The following is a 25,363-nucleotide window of genomic DNA, read 5'->3' on the forward strand; positions in this document are numbered from 1 at the left end:
AAAAGTGCATGAGATGCATATAAATTATCAAATGACACAGAAGCCTATGGTAGATACAAGCTAGTGCATAATGAAGTCACAACAGAGGTTAGGCAAGTGAAGGCAGATTACGAGAAATCTCTGGCAAAGGATGCAAAGAAAAACAGCAATGACTACTTTACTTATGTAAACTCTAGAAGGAAGGGGATGAATCAGATTGCCGCACTTTTAATTGATGGTTAAACTGTTGATGATCCTGTGCTCAGGTAGTGACAAACTGAATGAGCATTTTGCATCTACATTGACACATGAGGAATTCTTCAGGGAAAGGGATGCCAGAGATTTTTCAAACTCTAATAGGGAGCTAAATTATTTTGTAATAACTGAGATGAAAGTGGAAGAGAAATTGTTGAAGTTAAAAACATAAGAAAGGCACCTGGAGTGGATGGGATCCATCCAATTATATTAAAGGAGGCAGCAAAAGAAGTAAGAAAACCATTAGCCATAATTATGAGAGCATTCTTGAATTCAGTTGAGATCCCCACAGACTGGAGAAGTGCAAATATATCTTCAATTCACAAAGGGAGGGGATCAAAGGGTGACACAAATAATTACAGACCTGTGCAGTTAACTCTGTCTTCTCCTGCTCAAACATCTCTTTATCCATAGTGACTAGCCCCTTATGTTGCACTGCTACAATTTGTACAGCAGTCTTTTATGTCACACATTAGGCGACTCCGTAGCCAGGTGGGAAGGAGCAGCAGTACATAGAACACGTTTCTTGATTAGACCGGGGTTCGAGCCCATCACCACCAAATACGGAGGATGCGGAAAGGTCAGGGAATGACCACCGCATATCCCGGAGCAATATGGCCTTAGTTGCTAATGCTCCTAAAAAACCAAATAACAACAACATGTCACACAGTGTCAAAAACTTTTCTGAAATCTAAGTATATGATGTGAAAATTATTTTTTTGCATCCAGTTCCTGTTACTGCATCATAGTATCCAATCAGACTGGTCAGACAAGATCATCCCTTAACAAATCCATGCTGTGACTGTCATAGAGCTGCACTCTTGTCAAGATGATCCTGCATTACTTCTTTAATTATCAACTTCATATAATGGTCATATCAATGAAATAAACAGTGTGTCTGCCAGCCTTATAATTAAAAATAGTGGCAAAACACATACTATCATGGAGTCTCACAAGTAGCTTTTTTTTTCTTTTTTTTTGGTAGTTGTTGGCGCATCGGCGTCTGTGGCCATAGTGCACCTCCCAAGGTTTTTGCAGTACTTTGATCCAAGCCCGAGGCGGGATTCGAACCCGCGACCTTTGGGTTGCCGGGCAGGCACTTTACCCACCTGGCTAGCCTGGTCAGCCTCACAAGTAGCAAAACCATTATAGTGTAATGGAGTCTCGAAAGCAGAAAAAACTATTATACCATTACAGAAATTATGCACAACTTTTATAAACATACAGAAAGTTCTAACCTAAATTTTGTTAAAAAAAAATAGTTAAATCACTGGGATAAATTAACAACTAGGAGTAAATATCATGCAACCCTAAAGAACTCTCCCCTCTTTCCTAGAATACTTGCTTACCTCCCTAAGATACTTAAGACAGACTGTAACTCAATAGTAATTTATAACTTAATTACCTTAACTTGAATAATTACTAAAGTAATAACATTGCATTAAACTTACAATTTCAAATGGTGTGGGAATCACAAAATTATCTAACATTTTAATAACAACTGTTGTCTTTCTCTGAAACTGGAAGTGATTGACATTTTTCAAGTCAGTAGAATTACTGTATAATTGCAGTAAACTCCTTATAGTACTTTCAAAGGGACTGGCCCCAAGGTGTTCTATAGGCAAAAAAGCATCATAACTTGGAGGATATTTTTCATCAATATTATGGTAGATAACGCTGATTTTTCAGCTTTTTTTGCAATGTTTATGAAGCAATGGTTTATATAAAAGTTAACAACCTGTACACTTAATGTACTGTGCCTGCTTTTTTGGTACCATCAAAACTTTTTTTTGCTTAAAAAGAATGAAACTTTTTAAAAAGATTTTATTAAATTAAACTAAACATATCTGAGATTACTGTATAAATATGATAAATGTAGTATTAATATAATTATAATAATAATGCTGTTATTAACAAAATGTATTATTATCATGCTGATCACACATATAAAACAAGGACTAAATACTTTATTAGCATGGAAAGTGGACACAATGTTGAATTTAAAAAAGCTGAGGAGAGCATGCAAATTCAAGAATGAATAGCTAAGACAATCAGTTGTAAAGAATGTTCTATCTATCTTCAAAGTTTCAAGTTAAATATGAAATAAATGTCACCTGCACTGGGAACATTTTCTATAAAGTAAAAAACTGCACAATTAATGATTTCTAAAATTTAGTCTCTATCATCCTTTTCCCAAAGCCAACAATCAAGAAGAAGAAGAATTATATCCAAGTAAGCAATATAAGTGGAAAAGTGTTTAAACAAGAGCACTACAGCTGTTAAAAAATGCATGGCATATCATAGAACTGACTAGAAGAAAAGAGTATTAACAGCAGGATAGTGCTATAAGCAGGAGAGTTATAATGGCAGCTTATTGAATTCAGTTTAAAATAATGAAGTTATAAGTCCTACATAATGGCCTACAAATAATGTGTTGCCAGTAACTTGAGAGTCTGAATTTGCACCCGCATGAAACAGAATTTGCAGTATCATACAAGTATAAAGATAAAACCAAGGTTTGTTAATACCATAAATTATGAACTACATAAATGAATGACATACATGACACTTTTGTAATGTCCTGTGTTCCAACTACTGCAAAATAATTAAACATAAATCATTCAAATCATAAACATCCAAACTACTAAAGCTGATATCATTAATCATTTCAGGAGTGAATACATTGAATTATGGATTTCAGGTGTGGGCTCTGAAAAGTACATTGGTTTATCTATGGTTTTGGAAATTGTTTCAAGAACATTTCAAATAATGCATCCTTTTATGTATGAATTTTCTTGAAAACAGCTTGCAAATAGCTTTTAAAATCAGATGAGGACATTCTGATTTACATCTGTCAGTCACTCTTGTTTATTCTGGCTTACAAAAGCAAAAATCCTTTGAAATTTATATTCAGAAGTTCATGAAGCAAAATCAAAAAAATAAGTAATATATACCATTTTTTCCAGCCCATAAGATGCTTTTTTTTAAAAATTATTTCTGGTTGTATGCTTAGAGAAAACACTAAAAAAAAAAAGTACTAGGAGGAAGGGGGCCATGCTCAAATGTAGCTCAGCTTGCTTGCATGAGTGGATATCTTGTAGAACCAATACCAAAAAAGTATTGCTGCTAAAGGAGGGCTAACTTCTATTAATTTCTGATATCAAAATATTAGAAAAATATTAGAGGGTGCGTGTCCCAGTTAGAGGCGGTCATAAGAGAGGGACTTGAACATTTGAGAAAAAAAGGAAATCACTCCCAAAAACAAAGGGTGACTTTTCCATAGCAAACTTTAAGGTACTCTAAAACAAACTGTCTGGAAAAAAATAACTAAAGTAAACATGTGCATAGTATATAATTAAATACAGGAAGTTATATATGATATGTTTCAGATGACATTTAAAAAATGTAACTATAGATTAAATTGCTTCAACTTACCAAATTATATTTATCAGAAAACTGTGTGAAAGCAGCACTCTTCTGTAGAGTTTTGGCTTGTTGAGCTGAATTCAAATTAGTGAGATGCTGTTGTCGCTGTTCTAGTTCTGCAACCTACAATAAAGAGTAACCATAAAATTACAATTATAAAAAACTTAGCAGTGTTACAATTTAGGACTTAATTGGTTCTCCAGTAGTTTCAATTCTAAAGCCTTGGAATACACATTAATAATTACCTGCTTTGTTTGATGTGAAACAAAGTAGAGGTTCACTGAGTGAACCTTTACTCATGTGTAGTCATCATGTCAATATGTGCAAAAGCTTATTCAATTATAACCAAGCACACCTGATAATTTAATTCACATTTAATGCAAAAAAGCTGTTCATATTATTAACACTATTAATAAATCCTTTGCTGCACAGTTGTTAGTTACATAGGGATACAAAACATAGTCATGTATAGCAACATCAAATTGGCTGTCCATTACAGTTAAAACAATCCAGTAGTAAACATAGGTAGCAAAACAAAATTAAATATTATCATAAATTAACCAAAAATTGCTAAAATAAAAGAAAATATGCATGAGAGACAAATCAACATAATTTGAGAAAATAATAAAACAAAAATTAAATAATTAATTTAAAAAAAGAAAAAAGAAATTAAAGAAAGAAAGGAAACCTCCATGTCTGAATTTCCATATTCATCTTGAGGGATTAATGCAAAAAAATTTTTTATATAATAATTATTACTTTTAAACCTGATTTAAAAAAATTCCTTTTACTGCATGTTATAAAAAATGGAAGTCTAAAACATACCTTCTTAGCTACTCCCTGAGAACCAGGATCATTTTTTCCAGCTCTGTCTAATAACAAATATCCTTCCTTCAATGCAGGTTCGGTGATGTCTTCGATGGCTTGAGCCACATGTGATTTTTGGTGGACCAGAGCTGCAGTGCTTTGAGGAAGGTCGATCGTTGTCAATTGGACTTCAATTTGATCAAGTTTGTTTAGAGCCTACATAAAACTAGATTCAGTTGATATGATACATAAAGTTGAATTCCTAAATTATATTTAAAATCTCTCTTAATACATAATTGAGCCTAGAAAAGCTCTTATGTACTTAGCTTAATATATATAGGCATACACAACTACTTGTACTGTAGAGTACCTCTGATCCATCAAATTTAAGGAGCTGGACCAATGGTGGCATGTGGAATTTCAAATATATAGAAGCCCAAAACATATATATATATATAAGTATGTATGAATAGATATATTTGATAAAGTATGCATAGATAGATGTGAAATTTACACAAAGTGCCAGTGACTAGAAGGGTAAGGATAGTAGAAAAAGAAGTATATTAGATATGTAAAAAGTGAAAGAATGTTAATATCCTAAAAGTTATGATGAATTAAGAAAATTATAAGCTGAATTACAAAGACAATAGGAGGTGAGTGAACTGTAAAGTAAAATTATCAATAATAAGGTAAAATACAATACAAATATAATAAAAATAAAATAAGATAAAATAAAATAAAATAAAAAGTGGTAAATCAGATATGGGGGGGGGACATATTGATACATGATCAGCTATTTCATCAGGGGAATACACCTGACCATGTATCAGGAATTGCGTTTCTATACTTGTCCATAGTAGTAGAAGAAAGGTGAAAGGCCAAAAAGCAAAATAAAATCGACATTAGCTCCATAGAGCCGAAGGTGGATCCATGAATAACGTCATGTGAAATTAAAAAATACAATTTATGCTTAATAAAACCAGTTTTATTTTATTTGGTATTTTCATTTACAATCAACAATAAAGGTTTGTGGTAACTAAAGTAGTAAACATAGTTGAAACAACTCAAACTATTAACATTGCAATTGAAGACCAAGTCGATACATGATTGACCACATGTAGTAGATTTTGTAGGATCTGATGCGAGTTTAACATCAAATATTGATTCCACGAAGTCTACCTTTCTTCCCACTCATAAAACTATTAGTGTGTACGAGGGTGATATGAACGTTCCTACTATCCTCCTTCTATCACTATTTTTGTCTTTATTTACTAAACTACTCCTTTTTCCCTTCCCTATCCTCAATTTAATACCTCACCCTATACCATGTGCTTGTTCCAAATTATTTAATTCTAATTTCCACAAAATTACAACAATTAAATTCAACACAAAACTCTACATATTTTTATAAAAAACACCTTTTCCCATTCTGAAAACACTTAACTATATTTTATTCTAACTTGATCCTTATTTTTACCTTAATAATTGACACTGTGTTGGGACTACCTTGTCCATACTGTATTAGAATGTGCTAATTTCAATTTTTTTTTTGCTTTTTGGCCTTTCACCTTTCTTCTACTACTTTGGACAAGTATAGGAATGCAGTTCCTGATACATGGTCAGGTGTAGTCCCATGATGAAATTCCTGACCATATATCAATATTCACTTCAGCTGACATCAGATTATGCATATTTGCCTTACCTGCATTTCACGTTTATCTAAATATGTCCCCCCCATACCTGATGACAGCTTTACCACTTTTTATTCTATTTTATTTTTATTATATTTATATTGTATTTTACCTTATTATTAATAATTTTATTTTACAATTCACTCACCTCCTATTCCTCCTATTGGCTTTGTAATTCAGCCCATAATTTTCTTAATTCATCATAACTTTTAGGATATTAACATTCTTTCAACTTTTACATATCTAATATACTTCTTTTTCTACTATCCTTACCCTTCTAGTCACTGGCACTTTGTGTAATTTTCACATCCATCTATGCAAACTTTATCTAATATATCTATTCATACACACTTATATACAGGGTGATTCACTACCAGTGCGACAAACTTGCAGGAGGTGTAGGGGACACAAAGACGAATTGGAATCACATAGCATTGCAGGGTCCGAAATGCCTTCATCATGCGGTAGAGGACGTTGAATGGGAGGTCGCGTGAACAGTTCACTCTCGATTCATGGTATCTCTCATGAAACAACCAGTCTCACGTAACCTTCTGTGCACACGTGCGAAAATCGTATGATGAGGAGCACGCCTGTGCGGGAAACGTTCCTGGTACAAGCGCAGAGCGGCGTGCCCATTACAGTCCGCAGCTCCATACGCGAGGTACATGTCGGCCAGTTCAACGTTTGAATACTCGTCCATCCTACTGCCTTGGGAACCAGTTTGCAAATGCTGACTTCCAGCGGGATCACTGTTCAAGCGACCTCCCGTTCAATGTCCTCTACCGCATGACGATGGCATTTCGGACCCTGCAATGCTATGTGATTCCGATTCGTCTTTGTGCCCCCTACACCTCCTGCAAGTTTGTCGCACTGGTAGTGAATCACCCTGTATACTTTTGCATCCTTTAATGCTGCTTTGAGCTTTTAAGTGCACCTGTCATACCTGACATTAATTTTTCATCAACTTAAACAACCTTTTTTAATCCACTGAAACTCTTATTTTAAAATTACATTTAATATATATATATATATATATATATATATATATATCTATATATACACTGGTGTTCAAAGAAAGTGCATCATCTAGGAATTTCACATTTCTAACCCTTTTTTGCGATGGTATGTTATATTAATGACTAGCATCACAAATAGAAATATAAACAAAAGATATTTATCAATAGTTAAGGCAAATCTAAGTAATATTTGACAGGCGCTCTCAAAATATTCCAAAATAAGCATTTGCAACCTTTATACAACAGATTTGGTAAACACGACAATTATGGCTGAAAAGTTATCAGAAGCCCTCAATTTGCTTCAGTTTATCTCATTTTAAATGGAAAACAAAATGAAAAGTTCACCAGGTGCAAACTAATATTTAGTTGGTATGCCTTTGACAGCAGCACACTGTCGAGGCATTGACGATCAGTTTCTGAAGATAATCAACTGATAGTTCATGGTTCCAAACTTGTATTATGAAGTTCACAAAGGGTCTTTGACAGCAGCACACTGTCGAGGCATTGACAAGATCAATTTCTGAAGATAATCAACTGATGGTTCGTGGTTCCAAACATGAATTATGAAGTTCACAAAGGGTCTTTAGTTTCTTTCTGGCAACTGCAGATTCCACACGATGCCAACAGTTCTCAATAGGATTTGGGTCTGTGCTGTTTCCTGGCCAGCTAAGACTTGTAATGGACAGTTCTTCCAACCATTTTTTACCTGTAACAAATGTAAACATATTATTCAAATATCCCAGTAACCCTGGGAAACTCCACTAATAACATTTTTCTGTGAAGAGCAGTGTCCGTTGATTACCACTCTCCATTGTCTTCCACTCAACTATCCCTTTATCCATTGTAGCGACTTACCCTTAATGCCATATCTCTCCAATTTGTACAGCAATCTTCCATGTGCAACAGTATCAAAAGCGTTCCTGAAATCCAAGTATATGATATCAAAACTATTTTTGGCATTCAGTTCCTTTGTGACCACATCATAGTGTCCAATCAAATTGGTCAGACAAGACCTGCCTTTAACAAACCCATGTTGTGTCTTAACTATTACTGCAGTCAACCAGTGACTCCATTATTTTCCCTGGAACAAAAGTTAAACTAACAGGTCTATAGTTACTCGTGTCACCTTTTGAATCCCCTTTGTGAATTGGTGATACATTTGCACACCTCCAGTCCATGGGGGACCTCCTCTGAGTTCAAGGAAGCTCTCATAATTGTGGCTAAGGGTTTGCTTACTTCCTTTGCTGCCTCCTTTAATATGACTGGATAGGTCCCATCCACCCCAGCTCTCTGTTAGAGTCTGATAAACTTCTGGCATTACCCTCATTGAATAACTCCTCACGTGTGAATGTAGATGCAAAATACTCATTCAGTTTATGAGCTACCTGGGCATGATCATCAATAGTCAACCCATTTATGTTAAGTGGTCCAATCTGATTCATCCCTTTCCTTCTAGAGTTTACAAAGTAAAGAACTCTTTGCTGTTTTTCTTTGCATCCTTTGCCAAATATTTCTCGTAATCTGCCTTCACCTGCCTAACCTCCTTTGTGACTTGATTACAGACAAGCTTATATCTGCCATAGGCTTCTGTGCGACCTGTTTCTCTGCAAAATTGCTCATTATACTCATCAGATTCATTAGGTCTATAATACACACCCACTCTCATTTTTTCCTTTCCCAGCACTAATGTCACACCAAACAGACTCAACATTGTATTGTCCACCAACATCAACTGGAGGCACTTCCTTAGGTCTTGTGTTTCTAAACTAACAGCATAACCTCTCCTTCTTTCCTGTTCCGTCTATCCTTTCTGTACACATTGTACTCCCCAAATTCCAATTCTGCACTGCTTATATCTGTGTGACACCATGTCTCTGATATCCCAACAATATCTGCTTTTAACATCTTGACTAGCACTTCAAGCTCATCAAATTTATTAACTATACTCTTGAATTGGTGTACATGCAAGTATACATGCACCTGTTTCTACGCTTAGTTATCCTAACACAGCCCATGTATTTACTTGTTCCACTATGACTCCTGGAAATCTGCATTGTCTTCCTTTCCATGCTGCTACTCATTCCAATAGAAGCAGTGCAAGAATCACTTGTGCCTCTGCCACCAGCTACTGTTAATCTATTAACAGTAGTTGGTTAACTAGTAGAAGCAGTCTCTCCTGTCAACAAGTACAGATCAGGCTGAAAAAAATTCTACCCCCTTCAGCTTTGCACAATCTCTCCAGGGCTGAATTGATTGACAAGGCTCTCATCATATACTCCCTCCTATCGTGTCTGGACAGAATTGTAGACACTTTCACATTCAACCCTAACTCGCAACTTTTTTTCAATATTGACCTGTACTTGCTGAGTAAATCTGCAGACCTCTTACTCTTAATGTCATTAGATCCAACGTGTACAACAATATCATCTTTTGTGCCCTTAAAAGATGATATCTGCTCTAGAACGTCATCAAATTTTGCCCCTGGTAGACATACCCCCCCTGGTCCTGTTCCACCTATCCTTCTTGCATAGTATATTTCCTGTCTCCCTGATAATAGAGTCACCAACAATAACTAGTTCCTTTGGGACCAGCGCATTCTGCCTTGGAGATTGCCTCTGTGTTGCCTGATGCACAGGAGTCAGCTCTGCCATTGAGCTGGGCAGCTGAGGGCTTGATGGCCCCCCTCATATTAATTCGAGGGCATTTACCCTACTCCTCAAGCTCTTATAGATGCCCATCAGAACGCTGAGTTGGGACCTAATTTTTTGACATTCTAGGCATCTAACACACACAAAGACATCCTCCTTGAATAGATCATGTCCAGTTTTAGAAAGTTCAGCAAACTTTTCACATTTCACACATTTTTTGAGACTGTGATGCATTGGAGAATCGCCCCCTTTGTTTCTCCTCTGAGTCACAGCACCTCGCTAGTCTGTGGTCTTTGCTTCGCTGCTCTAGTCTGGGTCATGATTTTTGTTTAAATACGGTTTAATTAACAATGGAATTTAATAAGATTAATAAATATTTTTGATTAATTGATAATACTATACTAAGCTAAGCTAACAGATTCCTAATGCAGTGCTTTTATTATAACAGAAACTAAACATTTATTATTTAAAAGTCAAAAAAATTTTTATGGCAATATAGAAATGTATATCTAACTTTAAAATGGTGAATTTTAAACTTAATATAATCCTCCCTCGATTTGACTTCATGCCTTCTCATGTGTGTATAGTCTGAGAAAGAGGAAGGATACCATCAGCATTGAGTTTACATAATCCATTAAAACCCTTAAACAACTCAATCATATCTCCACATAGGTGACTTGTCTCCAAACAGTGCAATTTGCAGAACTGAAGCCTTTCTTGGTAAGAGCATCCTCCTTTTCCCCCCACTAATCTCCTTGCTCTTCAGCCCCATTCCAACAGATCCATATCCTACCTAAAATCAGGATTCCAGACCTGTATGCAGTACTACTGACTTCCTTTTAACAGACTTCCATCTTTTGCTGTGGAAGTTGATAGCCTAAATAAATTTAAGGCTGAGCTGGAGAGGCATTTGGAATGAATGGAGGGATGAAATGGGAGGGGTTTTTTTTGGCTGATGCTACATAAGCTTGCTTTCTTGCGTCGTATGCCTATACTAATGCTACTCAAGATGTGCCTAAGTATTGCCTTATACAACAGGATAATCATCTGTCTCTTATAGCCTCTCTAACATGTTGATATAGAAATAAGTCATCCAGCAAATACAGAAATGTTCAGCTAGAATGAGTGAGTGACCAGCCCACAAGTTCTAATCAATATCTGGAGTGTTAAAAACCCCCATAATAAGACATTTTGATTTGATAGCCCACTTTATTTGTCTATATAACTGTTCATTACACCCATCAAAATCATTTTGTCTATAAATGCTGCTACCATTCTTTTGTTTTCCAAATGTTACACCAGGTTCACTCAATATTAAGCTGAAAATGCATGTCTATTGGGTGTTTCATAATCAATACACTTCTTAACCAAAAAAGTACAACCCAGAAGCATAACTCCTTGCCCAAAAAAAAAAATAAATCTCAAAATGAAAATTTTTCAAAGGAAGTCCTATAAAAAGTCAGCTTTATTAATGAAGTAATAAACTGGATTTGTGATGAAATAAATTTCTCAGATATGGCTCCAAGCACCAGAACAAGATAAATTTACTAAACAGCTCTCAGGGAACTATTCAATCATTTTATTCCAAACGGTAATGTATATTATCTGAAAATTTTGAACTAAGAACAGCTTTTGAAGTTGTGCAATATTTTTAAGATGTTAATGGCTAGAATAACTGCTACCACCATCCCCACTACCTCACTCTATAAATGCCACTGTAATAATGATAAATGTTTATGTTCCATTTAAATACAACTGCCAAATGGAACAAAAAACGCATCATTCTCCTGCATGGCAATGAGCATAACAGAAATAGTTATGCAAATAGAACATTCTGACATGCATTTAGAATGAAAAAAAAGAAAACAAAATTCTAAATGCATATCATATTACACCTTTCTATATTAAAAATCAACTGCATCTCAACTGTCGGTTTGTAATTAATTTACTGTTGGTATTAATTAAATGTGTTCTTGCATTTAATGTAATGCAGAAGTCTGAAAACTGTTTCTGATAAGTGTTAGTCAATATTAACACCTATCAGAAACAGCATAACACATCTCCATCCACAGGCATCACAACATAGGGTGGGGAGGAGGGCTCTACAGAGCACTATAAAATTTAAAAGAATTTCATGTTATTACAGTAGTAAATACAAAACTAACTCATTTGCACATGGACTGAACAGATATTCTATGACTTTTATAACAATTAATAAAAAAAACAAATCACTGATTACACATTTGAAAAACCATAAATTCTGTACATTTTTAAACTGCATTAAAAATTTGTTTTTCCATTCCAAAGTCAGGAATACTAACAGAAAGCAGACAAGAGAAATATGAATAAATAATAAGAAAAAAATTGTAGCTAAAAATATGCAAATTATACTTACCGTGTGAGCTAAATTAAAAAAGGAAACAGATGCACTTAGAAGCTGATGCTTAGTCTCAAGAGAAGAAATAAAATCTGAGCAGTGGGATAATGTATCGTAGGATCTTGATTTCATCTCTCCTCCTGCGTAATGTCCTGAGTTAGCAGCTTGCTCAGCTCTGTGAAGCAGTCTGATTGCACGATCCTGAATTTCCTGCAAAAAAGTTAAAGAAAAACTAATAGCAGCCTTTACTGAGTTAAGGTTATAATACTTACTAAGCAATAGGTACAGCATCTATTTACCATAACACTTTCCATTTCTTAATACTATATCAAGTTCAATTAGCATATGACCAATTACTGTGGCATCAGAGTTTGCAATTTGCAATATTAAATATTATAACATATCATATTTGTGACATTAATATTAACATGAATTGTAACCTGATTATTATTAGTAGTAGTATTATTAATACAATGATTATTATATCCTAACCTCCCCCCAGAAAGTATCAAGATGCTCATGTTTTCACAGTCCATTTGACTTATCCTAATAAACAAGTGACTCAGACCAATATACAAGGAACGCAAATAAATCACACATGTTAGTTGTTCTCATCATGGCACATAGATCTCAGATGAGTGATTCTGAGAGGGTATTATAGTCAGATATCACACTGCTGGCTCATTGATTCCTGAAATCGCTGGCAGCCTATACTACCCAAAGATGACTGTCAGTAATGTTATCATGAAATGGAAATGTGATCGCACCACCACACAAGGCCATGGAAGCTCACTCTATGTGAACAGAGAGTACTTGGAAAGATAATATAAATATCTCATCAGACATCCCTTCAAAACATCAATCAGGTGTTTAAGCCACCAACAGGGGTTTAGGTCTGTACAAACACACCATGTACCAAGCTCCAAAGCCTCAGTTTTCATGGGAGGCAACAGCATACAAACCAAACATTTCCAACTGCAACCACCAATCTCACCTTGCAATGGTGGAATGAGCACCATAATTGGCCTCTGGTTGAGTCCAGTAGAAAATGGTCCTATGGAGTGGCAAATTTTGCTGCAGCCTATTCTAATCAGGTTAGTAGATGTGGATGTAGAGAATGCTTAAAGAATGACTGCTGCCATAGTGCAGTATATGTTCCCAGATATGTTGGTTGTTGTGCAGGGAATCATGAACACCAATGCCTACCATAACATTTTGGACATTTCATGCTCCCCACATTGTAGCAGTTATTTGGTACAGATTATCCATATTTGTTTCAACAGGATAATGCTCTATACCATACCACCAGTGCTGTTTGGAAATGACACATGGACTTAAATGCACAAAAGTTGGAATGGCCAGTGCAGAGTTCCCAATTTGAACCTGATGTTCTAGTTAAACTATAGACATCCTGTAGAACATCTATAGGTTGAACCAGAATATTGAGTGAAGCATGATAGTACATGGAAGGTAATTGGAGCTCACTCAATGTGAACAGAAAGTACTCTGTTCTCATTGTAATTATAAGATTAATTATTAGATTAATTATTAAGATAATAAAGGTAATAATTAGGATAATTATTTTTGAACATGTCCAAAATAAACATATACCACATTGATAGCTCAGCTATTCATTGTTCTGCAGGATGCAGTCAATGGAGGAAAGCCTACCCTAAAAGAGGGATCAACATGATATTGAAGTAAGTAGTAGTAATATCAATGTGAAACTGGTCTGGATACTTTTTAGAGGGGGGTAGTGTATGCTCTGTGCATACCTCTACAAAAACAGCTAGGGCTATGATGCAACTTGTGTAATATCTTTCTAAACAATGCATCACCATATGATAAAAGCTCTTACGGTGTAAAAATCTTAGTTATTCTGAAAGTATTTTCAATTCAAAAGTGGACACATGGAAAGTTACAGACTTGACCATTTGTTCTTTTTGTTGTAATTTTTCCCAATTTGGAATAATGATGCAGTATTTTCTGTATCATCTGCAATGATAAAAATACTTATATGTTCAAAAAGTCACCTACCAACTGAAGGACAGGGATTACAGGATCTTCAGATGGACAGAGACCCAGAGAAATAGTTGAGAATATATTGCTGATAAGAGCAGGTTAGGAAGGAATTTCCAAAGACTGATCCTCCCCTACACACCCCAATGGCACAATTATGACATGAACACTTGCTTGAAGCTGACCAAAGTTTAATGCTACCACAAGTGGGCACAGACTGACCAAGGGCACTGGGGTTTACAGCATCCCAGGCACTTCTCAAATTGTTGGGCATTAGTTTAATACCAGTATTAATTAATGATTTTAAACACAATTAAGGAAGAAGCAAACATATTATAAAAAGAAATTCATAGCTTATTTATTACCACAGCTAAATATATTTATGTCCAAAGCATATTTTACAACTTCATATTAAAAAAAAAGAAGAAAAATGTACATTTTATTTATTCAGCCCATCATTGCCATTTATCATTCTTGTTTTGCAAATGCAAACAATTACATTCACCATATTCTGGTTGATCCCAGGAACATAATTATTTTCATATATGGAAAACCCATACTTCACTTGACAGAGGTTAAACAGTCTCAATGTCCAGTTTTTCCTATGGTAGTGGTGGTGGGGGGGGGGAACCTGGAATTGGAGTCAAAACCCCTTCACAACATCCAAGACAACTTACTTACCTACTCTCATCCCCCTTAATGTTTCTATGTTTGTTTGTTTGTTTGTTATTTGGTTTTTAGGAGCATTAGCAACTAAGGCCATATTGCTCCGGGATATGCGGTGGTCATTCCCTGACCTTCCCGCATCCTCCGTATTTGGTGGTGACGGGCTCGAACCCCGGTCTAATCAAGAAGCGTGTGCTACGCACTGCTGCTCCTTCCCACCTGGCCACGGAGATGCCAAATGTTTCTATGTATGATAGATTATAAATTGTATATTATAAAATGGAGCTTAAGAATATTATGGTATTTTTAAAATTATATTACACATTGCAACCTGCAATATTAACACTTTCTAAAGAACTCACGTACAAATTTTTTGCTGTGTAGTTTTTGTGATTTCATCTATGCTTTTATGCCCTAGCAGTGGGTAATGTTTCCTTTTAAGTTACCAACTGCTAGGTCCTTTCCTTTTAAGTTACCAACAAAATGTCATAAATGGCTCATGTCTGTCAATGTTCAGCAATACCTTTGTTTCCTGCATGCCTCCCTTCTGTAATGACCATTGTACAGCTGCGAAGCAGAGGAACTTCAAAGAAATTGCTTTTAACAAATTCTAAAAATCCTTGTGATTGTACAATGCTGTTTGTTAAAACAACATTTTGTCCACTGCAGTTTTTAAGACTTTGAAGTCTGTTATTTCCCTTTTAATTGACAATGAGTCTTTTAATAAAATAAGTAATACTTCAATAAATACATTTATGTGGTGTAACAGCATAATCAGTTATAATTTAATCTATATTTTAGAGTTTTCTTATTAACTAAAAGAGTTAAGAGTTTTCTTATTAATATGTATGCTTAAAACAGAGAAAATTTAATGAAAGGATAACTTTACATAAATATTAAGGGTAACTTTATATATCAACTTAAGTTAATTTTTAATTTTAAAATAATATTTTAAAAAATGAGGACTATGCCAGTTATTTTTACATGAGAATGTCAAAATCAATTTGTTTTCTAAGGATAAAAGTGAATTTGAAGAATACATCTTTGCTGATAGCAACTTGATTTTCTCTCATATTGTTAGGGTTGATACATTTTCCAATTTCGAAACTGGGATACAGTGAAATATTGGGAAAGCTGCCAAAAGAGTGGTCTTCCCATATATATTTCAAACATGCAGTATCATGTTTTGCTAATCTGTGAATTAAAGATTTTAATTGTCTTACAAGACTAATTTAATAATTAAAAATATTACTATGAAATAAATAATTTAAGAAAATATACTACTGCTATTCAGTAAATATTTCACAGCATATTCATAACGAATTATTGACTGCTGCCTAAGTAGCAATCCAGATATCAAATGAACATTCAACCAAGTTATGTTTCTAGTAATAGAGCAATTCAATTAAAGCAAATACTGTATTAAGAATGATTTAGCATGAATTTGATATATTCTTTTTAATCATCTGAGATGTTTTGGAGCATAAATCTTTTTCATAGCCTCTGGGCATGGTGCCCAATGGTATCCTTTGATGATAACCCGGTTCTTTATTTCTCCAGTATAATTTGGAAGAGTAGATAATTATATTTTTTCCTGTACTGTATAATATTTTTCTGCATACATGCTAACTTTCTCTCAATGCAAGATCTATGTACAGTTAGCAAAGTATGTCAATTAGTAAATGTATGTTAAATGATGAATAATTTGCCACTATGCCACAAAAAAAAAAATCACTATCCTATAGTGAATATAGCAGAATAATCAATACATACTTTGCAAAAATGAAACAGTGAAAACTATAGCATATAGAAATATGTAAAAATCAATCCATAAAACATGTAAATTAACTATAATAACATAACATAAAACAGTAGTAGTTACATTTGTCTCTGTTTCTATTTTACTGTGTTCATGTAGTAAAATCTCTGCTGTGGCTGAAGAGTCACCAAGATTTCTCTGCTTTAAACATTCATTTCCTTTAGTTTGCAACCAATCTTCAACCTATAAAATGTTAAAATAAGTTTTTTAATTGAAAATGGCATGTTGATTATAAAATTAACTCCATACAAAAAAATCAAAGTTATAACAAAAAGAAGTTATATGTTGGAAAAGTTATTGGGTATTTTACATCAAGTTATGCTTACTAATGAAAAGAAATGAAACAGAATGAATGTATATGAACAATACATTAATATTTGCATGTCATTGCATATCACTGACAGCTTATGGGATGCTGTCAGTGATATACAGTAACTTTGATAGCAAGGACAAAGAGGCTATTACTCTGGTGTATGAGAAAATTGTTAAATCACATCTGGGATAACAAATACAAATACAGGTTTGTAAATTTATATTTCCAAATTTGGAAGTGTCACCTTAGGAAGGCATAGATTTGTTGCAAATAGTGCAGAGAAGAGCAATAATCAAATAATAAATTCCATTTATTCTCGATACAGCCAAAAGAGGTTACACATTCATCATGGCTCATACATATTAAATTAATTATTAAGGACAGCCAGATTTTCAGTGCCATTGTTCAAAATAGGCTGTGCAATTTTTGTTGCAGTGCACAGGCTCAAACTCACAACCTCCTTACTTGTGATCAAAAACACTAACTACTAGATGACAGCCAGCCTGATTTATTATGAGTGGTCAATGTATTAGGCACTTGCAGACTGCAGGTTAAGAAACACTGGTTTAAATATCAAAGTAAAAAATACCACTTTCCCACACACAAATTCTAAATTGCACACACTTCTCTTTTTAAAATCATTTAGAAGAGACAGTAACTCATCCAAAACCTAAAAAATTTGTCAAGTTTCACTACATTTTGTGGTGAATAGAAGCTCATTTTTTCTTACCACATAAGACTGGAGTTCTGTAGATTAGAGTCTCTGGAAACTAGGCATCAGCATGGTGACTAAACTGAAGTGCATACAGCTTTAAGAAGGCTAAGTAAACCAAATGCTGATGGCAATCTTTACACCTTCCTCAGATAACACACATAAGGATATAAATTTAAGTTGATAAAGGATGATTACAGAATAGATGTACAGAAATTTGTACTCTCACTCAGAGAGTAACTCATTGTTGAAATAAACTCCATCTACTGCTGTGGAAGTAGGTAGTATGAATAAATTTAAAGAAGGTTTTGACAAATTATTAGAAAGAAATGAGAAATGAAATGTAATTTTTCAGAGTCCTCTGAAAAATTACATTTTTCTCCCATCTTGTTCCTAATATTCATTAACATGGTAGTGTCAATGAATCATAACAAATATGGTGACATGGAGATTGACAAACCCACCGAACTTTTTTTTTTAAAATTCTGCTTACAGTATACCAATTCTTGATATTTTCTAATGTATTTCAATACTTATTAAAGCAATTTTTAACTTTTTCAATGAAAATTTCAAAAATGTTTCACTTTGTTATTTTCAACATAACAAAACTCCTATGAATTCTATTGCAAAAAAAAATCAAAGAACAAAAAAAAAAAAAGAAAAAAAAAAGCTATTATATAGTTTAAACTAAACTATTATATAGTTACTTCCATTTTCAAGGGTTTAAAGGTGTGAAAATTTAAACTAAAGTATGCACATATATTATTGTGTTTTGTCAATTAAATAAATATATAAACAGGTAATAATAATATTCAAGACAAGAAACTATTTTACATAAATAATGAGACAAGAACTGATTTTGCATAGATAATAATTGAGACAACAAAATTTTAAATAAATAACAGTTGAGACAAATCATTTTAAATAACAATTAAATGTATGTAAAACAAAGAATATCTAATATATGTAGCATTAGCAGCAACCGTCCAACAAGGAACATATTTGATTACATTATGCAACTAAACATAGCAGCAATAAGTGGAAGGCAAAAATAGTAAAAATAACAGTAATACTATTGTAGTATATAATAGTCTATTGGGATGTTTAACTTAATTACTCTGCATAAACAATACATATCATTTACGAACAAAACAGCTTAAGTAAAACTCTTGTGTACATTTAGTAAGGTAAACAAATGAAGATCTACTAATCTTCAACTAATAATTAGTGTGAAACAGATATTTTGCAGTTGGGTCTGATATATGCCATAACACTACTGGGTTAATGACACTGAGGTACAGAAAATACTGTCAAATTTACTGATGAGTTGAAAATTGGGATGGTGGCTGATAACCAAAACCAAGCTACCTTGTTGCTTCAAATGATTTGGACCAGTTACAAATATGGTCAGAAAAAAGACAACTAAAGTTTAATACTACTAAATGTAAGGCCTTGGGGAACAGAAACCAATGTGTAACTTACAGATCATTATCATTATCATTATCAGCCATATGGTGCAAGGAAGCCTGAGGCTTTTGCTGCACCAGGCAAAAAAAAAAATTTCTGAGTTACCCTGAGAGAGAGAGAGAGAGAGAGAGAGAGAGAGAGAGAGAGAGAGAGAGAGAGAGAGAGAGAGAGAGAGAGAAAGGGAATCACCAAGAAAGAGAAGAATGATGATATCCAGCTCAGGACCCTGGGTGTGCCAAACCCATACTCACCAGAGGTGAGCCCAAGGGAGAGAATTTAGGGTGGTTTAGGACAAAAAAAAAAAAAAAAACTACAATCAAATATCCAGTTTACCATGCAGGCAACCAATAAGGAACATGGTGTTCTCACTGATTTATTGGATAAAATTGCCCCTGCACTTCAACCATAAGAATTCTTTTTTAATAATTTATTAAACCCACTGAAGAAATTATGAAATTATGACTTTAATATGCTCTTCTCCACACTGAAGGATGCCCATTTTGACTAACATTATTTAATATTAATATACATATAAACTTAAACTTGCCTCATTGATATCATTATAAATAGAACACATCTGGAGACACTGATCAAGTTGAATTTTACGCTGTGACCATAAGGCTTCTAAATTTCGTTTTTTATCATGTAAAGATTCCATATAGTGTTCAACAGCTGAACATGTTTGCTTTACGGCAAGCTGCATATGAGCTGGACGAGAATCTCCCATACTGTGGGTACCCACTTCACACAGTTTTGCAAGTAACGATTGGCCTTCACTAAGAGTATGCATGGAAGCTTCCAAAAAACCTATCATTAAAACAATAAATTAAATATAACTAATCATAAAACAAAATCATTAGTAATAACATCAATAACCGGAATGATTATTATTTATAGTAAATACAGCTCAGTTCAGACCTTTTTTTTCATCTTGCAACCTCTGTAATAATTTTTGGCATGTTTCTACATCTGAGGGTAAATAAACATCTGTGAAACTGTGTTGAGCTTTGTCCATCCTCTCTGAAAACTAAAATAATAGTTTTAATGATAGTTGCCTAATTTTCATGAGTCTAGCATGATTAAGTTTCTTAAATATTAAAAATCATTAATAATACTCAAAATTTTAGTCATTACAGTTTTAGCACAAAACAGATTTGGGTTGACATTATAATGTTTTATGACATGATATGACAAGATTAATAGCAGACATATTAGGTCGTAAAACATTATAAAGTCAACTGCTAAACTGTTACAATTAAAAATTTTTCATATAAAGTTGTATTTAAAATTAAAAACAACAATTACTGCAAGAGTATCATATCATAAATCATTCCAAGAGATATCATTAGAGAAATCTGAAGAATTCAGAGGAACACTGAACTATGACCCGGAAAACTAACTCTGTTACGAGCACTATTCAAAAACATTTTCTTTGTAACAAAACAAAATTCAAGAACAAAATTTTCCCTGGATCCACTAGGTAAAATAATTATTTTAAATTATTAAATCTAATTAATGTCAAACATAACTGAATTCTGAATGAAAACTCTTCAATAATTTGAAATAGAGAAAACTATTCATGATCATTAACAAAATTAAAGAGGAGTCTGATTTTTATGCTGCACTACATTCATACTTTCAAAACAATTTGGAAAACATTAATAGCAGACAAGATTCTACTTTATATTTTTTAAGAAATTTTTTGTGAATTCATCTTTGGTTGACATTTAACTTCTTGACTAAGCTTGGTATTTTATGTAAAATTCTACACTAACCAAGTATTTTTGATGGCAATGGAAATGAAATAAAATCTCAACAGGTTCACAGAATACTTTTTAATGTTTTCTGAATTTATTTTACAAATGTACATCACTTTGAATGCACTTAGATGACAAAGGAAACAAAACAATCTCAACAAGCACATAGTGTTTGTTCGTTAGTGCTTTCTAAAATCCTATCAAAACTAGAAACATAACGCAACATAAAAACAAAATACAGTGAAACTTCCCTTTAACGGACAGCCATGGGGAACAAAATTGTGTCCGCTAGAGAAAAGCGTCCGCTAACAAGAAGTCTGAGGGAGAAAAAAAAAAAAAAAGAAGGAAAGAAAAATCGTTAAACGTTTAATGTAAAATTAAATTAAAATATATACAGATTTTGAACAATATTTTTGTAAATAATATACAATTATGTACACAAGAGATAAAGAAAAATCGTTAAACGTTTAATGTAAAATTAAATTAAATTATATATAGATTTTGCACAATATTTTTGTAAATAATATACACATACAATTGTGCTATGCATATTATGACTTTATCTTAAGAAAAATACATACAGTAATCACTTATTTTCTTCTGCACCTTCTTCCGGCTGATAATTTTGTTTTCAACATTTGTTTGGATTGAAGAAACCATCAAAAGTCCTTCAGTATCTTTTTCAACGGCGAAAAACATTTTTAAACGATTGATTTGTAACAGCACTTCTTCCATTTTCATCGGTGGTTCGCCGTTAATATGTTCTTCGACAGAATGACCTCCTTCATTTCTTCATCCTCATGAGGAACTTCTTGAAAAATATCGATGATAATGTCGTTGATATCTATAGCACCATCTTCTGTAGTGAGGTTCGAGTCTATACTTTTGTAGCCAGGGTCACTTTGTAGCTGAAGTATCGTACATTATCAATAGATGTTGAAGTTCTTGTTCTTCTTGGTGCTCCACATTGCTGTTCACAACTTCAATTTTTGCATTTGAGAAGCCAGACTTTACAAAACAGTTCAAAACAGTTTGTTTTCTAATTGCATTTACTGAAGAGGAAATCCACTGAATCGAATCTAGGATGCTGATTTTCCTTGCAAGGTCACTCGCACATGTTACATCGTTCATGTTTGCAATGAGATGTCTTAAAACACGTTTTCTGTAGTGAAGTTTAAAATTTTTTATTATCCCTTGATCCAAGGGCTGACACTCTGCAGATGTGTTTGGTGGCAGAAAAACGATTTGAATGTTGGACAATTCAATGTGCGGGTGAGATGCAGCATTATCCATGAAAAGAATAATATTTCTGTTTGGACGAATCACGTTTTGGTTAAAGTGACTTATCCATTCGCTCATGATACCTCGTGTCATCCACCTTTTTTTATTAGACTTCCAGTCAACATTCAAAAGATTCAACTTTATGCCCTTTAAACAACGAGGATTTTGTGGTTTTCCTATAACAAGAGGTTGTTCAAAGTCTCCCAGCATATTTGTACACAATAGTACAGTCAAGCGTTCTTTAGAAATTTTTCCGCACTGGCACTTTTCGTTTTTTAGACTCATAGCTTTTTCAGGAAGAGCTTTAAAAAACAACCCTGTGATATCGTCACAGTTGTAAATATCCTTAGCTTCAAAATCACGACATAAATCTTCCAATTTTATGGTCCACTCTGCTACAATCCCAGTATCAACAGATCCACCTTCACCACTTACGGTTTCCCAAGAAATTTAATGCCGAGTTTTGAACTTGTCTAGCCATCCCACAGAAGCTTTGAACTCATTTACTCCCATAGATTTCGCAACCTCCAAAGCCTTTTCCCTAATAATAGGCCCATTATTGAGAATTTTTTTTAGCACGTGTGACACAAAACCACTCGTACGTAGCATTGTCAATTTGAAGTCCAACAGTTTTCGGGAATGATTTTTGAACCTGATCATTTCCGTGTTGCCAAAATTGTTTGATCAGTTCATGTTTTTTCTTTAGGATGTCGCTTACCTGCGTCTTCCCGATTTTGAATTTTGCAGCGAGATTACGAACACTATTTTTTTGCCGATCATACGCATTAATGAGTTCGACTTTATCTTTTAAAGTTAAATGTTTACGAGAAGACATTGTGCGCTTCACACGACACTGAACAAAACTGAAAACTGAAACTGAAAAGACGAAAGGCCGACCATATTCCCCACCCCTGCACACACCGAATTCATCAGAAGTTTTACACGTGCCTTAAAATTCTTGAAAAAGGGTTTAGAACTGCGACGTATACCTTGATAAAATTCAGAGAATTGGAAATAGAAAATAAACACACGATTGAGGCAATATGTGGAGGAAACGTTCCTAGAAAAAGGGCCATGAGCTCGCCCGCTGTCCGTTATGGGGAGATCAAATTAAGTGCTAATCTAAACGAAACAGTGCAGATTGCCAGTCCGCATCCGTTACAGAGAATGTCCGCTAGACAGAAGCTGCAAACACGTTAAAACCAATAGAGGTGAGTTGGGGAATTTGAAAATGTCCGTTGTAAAGAGATGTCCGTTAATGGGAGGTGTCCGTTAGGAGAAGTTTCACTGTATACACATTTGCTGCATCTATTTATACATTATACTCAACTCTTTATACGTTATTTTAATATAAAGAAGAGTTGGCCTTATGCATGACTTTCACTGACTCTCAAGGATGATTCTAATGGAAGAGTTGGCTCAGAGATGACTCCCATGTTTGAAGTTGGTCCATGGACAACTCAATTTTATCCATTCAAGTATGAAAAAAAGTTTTAAGCAGAATATTATTAATATGAACTTTAAATTGCATGTTTCAAGTAGGAATACTACATTTACATACTTGAAATAACTTTTGCACTTCATAAAAAAAAAAAAAAAAGAAAAGAAAGAAGGAAATAATTTATTTCCTTTCCTTTTAATTACTGAAAAATAAATAGATATATTCAGCACTAAATATGAATCAATTTATCAATTATAGACATATCAAGGATCTTGCTTATTCCTATTATCAACATAATATTCAATAGATTAACTACTTGAAACAATTACAGAACTTTGAACAGAAAAATTATTTTCATTACACTGAAGAAAAGGAAATTATCCACTTAACCAAATGAAATTTTTTTTTAGTTTAGTACATACAGAGTCCAGTCACAATATTATGACCACCCCCAATGCAAACATCACACACGCCTAGCGAATCATACAGCGCACGTGTCAAGTTCACACACTGCAAGCACATAAAGTTGATGTTCGGCATCTGTGAACACAGTAACAGCCTCTGTCATGGGCAAAGCACACGACCTATCAGACCTGGAAAAAGGCATGATCATCGGCTATCAGGCCAGGAGTGTCAGCATTTTCAAACAGCAGACTTTGTGAAATGCTCACATGCTGCAGTGGTGAAAGTGTATCAAGACTGGATGAATGGGACAGTTTTGATGACCCAACAGGCACCATTTTCCCAGAGGTGAACATCAGCTGAAACGGTTGGTTAGGACCAATCAACACACTACTGTTGCTGAACTGGCTGTCCAAATGAACTGTGGGACCAACAAAAACGTCTCCAACACGACAGTGCAGTGAACCCTGTTGCGCATTGGGCTCCAGAGCAGACACTTGGTGACAGCACCCATGCTGATGGTGGTTCATCGCAAACAAGACCACCAGTTTGCACAGCAATACCGACACTGGATCCCAGCCAAGTGGCAACGGGTGACCTTCTCCAATGAGTCACGGTTTCTGCTCCACTGAGTGGATGGATGGTGGTTGTTGATGACCCTGCTCAGTTAGCTAACAAACTAAATGAATATTTTGCATTGACATTCACACATGAGGAGTTATTCAGCGAGGGGAATGCCAGAGGTGTATTCAACTCTAGCAGTAAGCTAGAGAATCTTGTAATAACTGAGAGTAAAGTGGAGGGGAAATTGTTGAAGATAAACACAAGAAAGGCACCTGGGGTGGATGGGATCTATCCAGTTATATTAAAGGAGGCAGCAAAGGAAGTAAGCAAACCCTTAGCCATAATTATGAGAGCTTCCTTGGACTCAGGGGAGGTACTCATGGACTGGAGATGTGCAAATGTGACCCCAATTCACAAGGGAGGATCAAAGGCTGACACAAGTAATTATAGACCTGTGAGTTTAACTTCTGTTCCCAGAAAATTAATGGAGGCACTGGTTAAAGAAGCACTGCAGGATCATCTAGACAAGACTTCAGTTATAGCTCGGACACAGCATGGTTTTGTTAAGGGGAAGTCTTGCCTGACCAATTTGATTGGATACTATGATGCAGTCACAAAAGAACTGGATGCAGGGAATAACTTTGATATTATATACTTGGATCTTAGAAAGGCTTTTGATACTGTTGCACATGGAAGACTGCTGCACAAATTGGAGCAGTGTGG

At 34.5% G+C, this 25,363-nt stretch overlaps 1 protein-coding gene across 1 annotated transcript in view; it reads right to left on the bottom strand.

The window, feature by feature from the left end:
- Positions 1-25,363, bottom strand: part of LOC150082232 (uncharacterized) — a 1,008,282-nt gene that overhangs the window by 972,503 nt on the left and 10,416 nt on the right. The window contains exons 3-8 of the mRNA XM_090379191.1: positions 20,114-20,222; positions 19,743-20,002; positions 16,767-16,886; positions 12,218-12,409; positions 4,486-4,683; positions 3,670-3,783 (exon numbers count right to left, since the gene is read on the bottom strand). Of these exons, the coding sequence (XP_090235317.1) occupies positions 3,670-3,783; positions 4,486-4,683; positions 12,218-12,409; positions 16,767-16,886; positions 19,743-20,002; positions 20,114-20,222 (993 nt within the window). The remainder of the gene's footprint in view (positions 1-3,669; positions 3,784-4,485; positions 4,684-12,217; positions 12,410-16,766; positions 16,887-19,742; positions 20,003-20,113; positions 20,223-25,363) is intronic.

This window comes from Mastigoproctus giganteus, chromosome 8, assembly GCF_048544385.1.
Source record: "Mastigoproctus giganteus isolate SK-2022 chromosome 8, ASM4854438v1, whole genome shotgun sequence".
NCBI classification, from domain to species: Eukaryota; Metazoa; Arthropoda; class Arachnida; order Uropygi; family Thelyphonidae; genus Mastigoproctus; species Mastigoproctus giganteus.